The 5,833-nt window shown below is 62.0% G+C and overlaps 1 protein-coding gene across 1 annotated transcript; it reads right to left on the reverse strand.

Annotated features, from left to right (window-relative positions):
- Positions 1-202: 202 nt before the first annotated feature.
- On the reverse strand, positions 203-5,164 carry LOC142093465 (uncharacterized). Its single transcript, XM_075174645.1, has 3 exons — positions 5,124-5,164; positions 3,137-3,267; positions 203-3,018 (listed from the first exon to the last, which is right to left on the reverse strand). The coding sequence occupies exons 1-3, from the start codon at positions 5,162-5,164 to the stop codon at positions 956-958; spliced, it is 2,235 nt and encodes a 744-aa protein (XP_075030746.1). The 3' UTR covers positions 203-955.
- Positions 5,165-5,833: the final 669 nt, after the last annotated feature.

The raw sequence follows: 5,833 nt of genomic DNA on the forward strand, positions 1-5,833 counted from the left end.
GAGACAGGCAGCGGGACAGAGGGATAAAGGCAGAATAACCAGGGAGAGGAAGCAGGACAGATGGACAGTGAGACCAAAAAAACGGGCAGGGAGCAGGACTGAAAGATGGAGAAAGAACCATTAGGGGCACAGGGGTAGAGAGAGGAAAATACAGGCTGGAGGAAGGACAGAGGGACAGAGAGAGAGTGACACAACCCGGACAGAGAGTGGGAGAAAGAAAAACCCGTGACAAGCACCAGGCCAGAGGCGGGGGCAGGGGGAAAGGAGTACAGGAGGAAGGAGAGAGGGATACAGGAAACAAGCGAGGGACAGGGAGCAAGAAAATGGGATACAGAGAAAAAGAGAGGGATGGGGAGAAGGACACTGGAATAGAGAGGAAGCAAGAGCAACAGGGAGAATGACAGGGAGATGGAGCCAGAGGAAAAACAGGGACCAAAAGCAGGACAGAGAAATGGCAAAGGAAAATTAGGGATGGGGAGCAGGACAGAGGGGTGGAGAGACAACGAGGGACGCAAGGATAACAACAGAGAAAGAGGGAGGGAGAGAGGGAAGGAAGGATGAGGAGCAGCACAGCAGGATGGAGAAAGAAAGAGAGGGATGGGGAGCAGGGCAGAGAAATGGAGAAAGAAAATACAGTGATGGGGAGCAGGACAGGGGGCTAGAAAGAGAAAAATAAGACAAGAGAGAAGACCGAGGAGCAGAGAGAGAAAGAAAGGTCGAAAGAAAAGGTCAGAGAGGCAGCGAAATCAAGAAAAACAGGGACAAGGAGCCCTGCCAAGAGATGAAGCAAGAAAATGTAGGGTCGGTGAGCAGGACAGAGGGATAGAGAGACGGGGCGGGGGGAGGAGAGGAAGAACAAAGGAGCGACACAGATGGTGACAGGGCGCAGGACATACAAACAAAGAGAGAAAAAGGACAGGGAACAGGACAAAGGGATTGAGAAATAAAGAGAGGGTCAGATCTGTACAAAGAGAGCAAGAAGGGGGAAAAAAACCAGCAATGGGCTAGAGGACAGAGACAGAGGAAGAGAAAAAAGGGCCAGGGAGCAGGACAGAGGAGGAGAGAAAGGAAAAAGGGAGAGCTGGCTGAACGGGGAGGTATAGCAAGAAGCAACTGGACAGGCAGCAGGACAGAGAAATAAAGGCAGAAAAAACGGGGACACGAAGCAGGACAGAGGAAGAGTGAGAGGAAACAAGGGGCAGGGAGCAGGACAGAGGTGGAGAAAGAAGCATTGGAGCAGAAGGATAGAAAGAGAAAAAAGAAAGACAGCAAGAAGGATGGGGGATAGAGGGGAGAAAGAAGGACAAGGAGCAGGACACTGATTGTCAGAGAAAGACAGGGACAGGGAGCAAGACAAGGTGATACAGAGAGAGAAAAAAGGGACAGGGAGGCAGGACAAAGTGAAAGGCAGCCAAAAATAAGAGACAGGGAGCAGGACAGAGATGGAGGGGAAAAAGCCTACAATGGGCAGCAGGAGACAGGAAAGGAGAAGAAAAAAACTGCACTGGGCTGCAGGACAGAAATGGAGTGAGAAAAAACAGTGACAGGGAGGAGGATAGAGTGACAGAGAACAAAAAAAACAAAGAGGGAACAGGGCAGAGAAACCGGGGGAAAGGCAAGGAGAAGGACAAAGAATCGGGGGGGGACAGGAAGCAGGACAGGGAGATGGAACAAGAAAGGAAAAAAGGATGGGGAGGCAGAACAAATGGAAAGAGAAACAAGGACAGGGAGCAGGGCAAAGGGATGGAAGATGAAAAAATAGTGATGGGCTGCAGGATAGAGACGGAGGAATTAAAAAATACACACAGGGGGCATGACAGAATGACAGAGAGAGAAAAAAGGGACAGAGAGTAGAACAGCATTGGAGGAAAAAACCAACTATGATGGGCAGTGGGAGAGAGCTACAGAGAAAGAAAAAATACTGAGGAAGAGAGCAAGGAAAGAATGGAGAGCTAGCTGGACAGGAGGATACAGTAAGAAAGGATGGGAGAGGGCATGGGACAGAGAGAGAAAGACAGAAAAGATAGTGAGAGGAAGCAGGGCAGAGGGACAGCAAGAAAAAAAAGGGACAGGGATCTGCACAGAGATGGAGAAAAAAGCAGCAAAGACAGACGAGAAGAGACAGAAAGAGCAACGGGGAGCAGGGCAGAAAAAGAAAAATCAGGGCAGCAGCGTGATGAGGATGGAGGAAAAAATCTGGGATGGTCAACAGGACAGAGAGGAATATGAATATGGGTAGGGAGTGGGACAAAGGGATATAGCAAGAAACAACAGGACAGAAAGCAAGACAGAGCAACAGACAAGAATAATAACAAGAGAGAGAAAGACAGAGACCATGAGAAGCACAGGGGGTTAGAGAAAGAAAAAGAGGTATTAGGAGCCCTGCAGAGAGATGGAGAACAAAAAAAAAAAAAAGAGGCAGGGAGCAGCACAAAGGGTCAGAGAGAGTAAGAGACAAACAGGAAGAAGGACTGGGACAGTGAGATACACAATGAAAAAAAACAGTGATAGTAAGCAAGACAAAGGGATAGAGAAAGAGATGGAAAGAGAAAGAGAGAGAGGAAGGCAGGGACACGGCGCGGCATGTACAGGCGCGGAGAGGAAAAGAATGCAAGGGAACAGGCCAAAGAAATTGTTGGGGAAAAAAAGACGGATGCAGATCAGGACAAAGAGATGGAAAAGCAACGCAGTGATGCCTACAGGACAGAGACAGAGAATGAAAAAAAAAAAAGGGAGAGGGAGCAGGACACAAAAATAGAGAGAAGAGGAGAGGTACAGGGGAAGAGACAAAAAAGAAAAAAAACCTCACAAGAGCATGTGAAAGAGAGGGGGCCAGGAGAGAGGCAGGGAGGGCCCAGGATGCACAAGAGGGGAGACAGGGCCTCGAGGGCCCGGGACTCACCCTCACCGCAGCTCTCGCTCTTGGTGCTGCCAGGAGACTTTGACAGTTCAGACGCTTCTTTCTCCTTCTCTCCTCCCTTCCTCTTCTGCAACTCTGGTCGCTTGGCTGTCCTCCACCTAAGAGAATATATGGGTGTCTCACAGCTCTTACGAGATAAGGCTTCCTAGACAAGTATCCTTGCTCACTCATGCAATGGCTCGTGGCCGTACCGCGCTGTTGGTGATGCATACAAACCCTGCGGTCCGTGTTGGCAGCCTGGCCTGCTGTGCACTACAAAGAAGGATCCTTCCTCAGCCGGAGAGGCAGGCTCTTTCTTGCCTGCAGCAGGAGACAGCTGCCAGCCAGATGGCCTTCGATTTCTTCTTCTTTACGTTTCTATGGCATCTCCAGCTTCAGCCGCGGCAGCTCCTGTCCACAGCCGGTAACACCGCTTTTCAAGGAGCAGCTGGAAGCCCGCAGGAAAACACACGAAACCGGCAACAGAACTAGACCACGTGCCGTACCGCGGGGGCCGCGGCGGTAGGAAGGACTACACCTCGTCGCACACGCCTAAGAGCAGCCCGGCAGCCGAGTCCGCAAAAACTGCACCTGCCGGCACGCACTGGCAAACACGGCGCAGCCCCCTCCGCGCGGCTCCCCGCGGCGCCGGCTCCGACCCGCCGCGGCCCCCTCCGCGCGGCTCCGACCCGCCGCGGCCCGTCCGCGGCGCCGGCTCCGACCCGGCGCGGCCCGTCCGCGCGGCTCCCCGCGGCGCCGGCTCCGACCCGGCGCGGCCCGTCCGCGCGGCTCCCCGCGGCGCCGCCTCCGACCCGGCGCGGCCCCCTCCGCGCGGCTCCCCGCGGCGCCGCCTCCGACCCGCCGCGGCCCCCTCCGCGCGGCTCCCCGCGGCGCCGCCTCCGACCCGCCGCGGCCCCCTCCGCGCGGCTCCCCGCGGCGCCGCCTCCGACCCGGCGCGGCCCCCTCCGCGCGGCATCCCCGCGGCGCCGCCTCCGACCCGGCGCGGCCCCCTCCGCGCGGCTCCCCGCGGCGCCGCCTCCGACCCGCCGCGGCCCCCTCCGCGCGGCTCCCCGCGGCGCCGCCTCCGACCCGCCGCGGCCCCCTCCGCGCGGCTCCCCGCGGCGCCGCCTCCGACCCGCCGCGGCCCCTCCGCGCGGCTCCCCGCGGCGCCGCCTCCGACCCGCCGCGGCCCCCTCCGCGCGGCTCCCCGCGGCGCCGCCTCCGACCCGCCGCGGCCCCCTCCGCGCGGCTCCCCGCGGCGCCGCCTCCGACCCGGCGCGGCCCCCTCCGCGCTGCTCCCCGCGGCGCCGCCTCCGACCCGGCGCGGCCCCCTCCGCGCGGCTCCCCGCGGCGCCGCCTCCGACCCGGCGCGGCCCCCTCCGCGCGGCTCCCCGCGGCGCCGCCTCCGACCCGGCGCGGCCCCCTCCGCGCGGCTCCCCGCGGCGCCGCCTCCGACCCGGCGCGGCCCCCTCCGCGCGGCTCCCCGCGGCGCCGCCTCCGACCCGGCGCGGCCCCTCGCGGCGCCGGCTCCGACCCGGCGCGGCCCGTCCGCGGCGCCGGCTCCGACCCGGCGCGGCCCCCTCCGCGCGGCTCCCGGCGGCGCCGGCTCCGACCCGGCGCGGCCCCTCCGCGCGGCTCCCGGCGGCGCCGGCTCCGACCCGGCGCGGCCCCTCCGCGCGGCTCCCGGCGGCGCCCGCTCCGACCCGGCGCGGCCCCTCCGCGCGGCTCCCGGCGGCGCCCGCTCCGACCCGGCGCGGCCCCTCCGCGCGGCTCCCGGCGGCGCCCGCTCCGACCCGGCGCGGCCCCTCCGCGCGGCTCCCGGCGGCGCCCGCTCCGACCCGGCGCGGCCCCTCCGCGCGGCTCCCGGCGGCGCCCGCTCCGACCCGGCGCGGCCCCCTCCGCGCGGCTCCCCGCGGCGCCGGCTCCGACCCGGCGCGGCCCGTCCGCGCGGCTCCCCGCGGCGCCGGCTCCGACCCGGCGCGGCCCCCTCCGCGCGGCTCCCCGCGGCTCACCTGTGCGGTGCCGACGCTGCAGTACCTGGCTTCGGCTACGAGACGACAGCAGCAGCGAGCACCCGCCGGACAGCGCTTGCCCAGGGGCGGCAGTGGCGCTGCAGTGCTGCACTTTGCATACGTCTGGCGACAGCGGTATTTCCTTACCGAGGAGCAGCAACGAGCGCGTGGGGAAACACCCCGCAGACACCGCAGCAGGGCATTGCTGTTACGGGTAGAGGCTAGCGTGCATCACAGGGACGCTACCGCGCATGCGCGGCTCCCGAACTGCAGTACCGAATTTTGTTCGCTCGGTGGCAGCAGGGAGCGCAGCAAAGCGCGCCACTGCGCATGCGCGGCACTCGAGCCGCAGTACCGAATTTTGGTCGCACGGTGGCAGCAGGGAGCACGGCAAAGCGCACCACCGCGCACGCGCGAATCCCGAGCTGCAGTACCGAATTTCGGTCGCACGGTGGCAGCAAGGAGCGCGGCAAAGCGCGCCACCGCGCATGCGCGGCTCCAGAGCTTCACTACCGAATTTTGGTCGCATGGTGGCAGCAGCGAGTACGGCAAAGCGCGCCACCGCGCATGCCCGAATCCCGAGCTGCAGTACCGAACTTTGGTCGCACGGTGGCAGCAAGGAGCGCGGCAGAAAGCTGTGATTTTGCTCCTCTAGCTCTCGTTGTCTTCCTCGGGCTCTGGTTTTCTTCCTCGAGGGCTAGTTTTGTTCCTCGGGCTCTGGTTTTGTTCTTCCAGCTCTGCTTTAGCTCCTCGGGCACTGGTTTGGTTCCAAGGGTCTCGTTTTGTTCCTCAGACCCTCCATTTGTTCCTCAGTCTCTGGTTTTGTTCCTCGGGCTCTAGTTTTCTTCCTCGAGCTCTGGTTTTGTTCCTCGGGCTCTGGTTCTGTTCCTCGGGCTCTGGTTCTGTTCCTCCAGCTCTGGTT

The sequence above is a fragment of the Calonectris borealis genome, chromosome 27 (genome assembly GCF_964195595.1).
Source record: "Calonectris borealis chromosome 27, bCalBor7.hap1.2, whole genome shotgun sequence".
Lineage (NCBI taxonomy): Eukaryota > Metazoa > Chordata > Aves > Procellariiformes > Procellariidae > Calonectris > Calonectris borealis.

Coding starts and splice junctions, on each gene's coding strand:
- LOC142093465 (XM_075174645.1), bottom strand. CDS start 5,164: ATGCGCGGTAGCGTCCCTGTGATGCACGCTAGCCTCTACCC. Junction 3,268..5,123: donor ATGCACGCTAGCCTCTACCC/GTAACAGCAATG, acceptor AGAAACGTAAAG/AAGAAGAAATCGAAGGCCAT. Junction 3,019..3,136: donor CTGCCAACACGGACCGCAGG/GTTTGTATGCAT, acceptor ATATTCTCTTAG/GTGGAGGACAGCCAAGCGAC.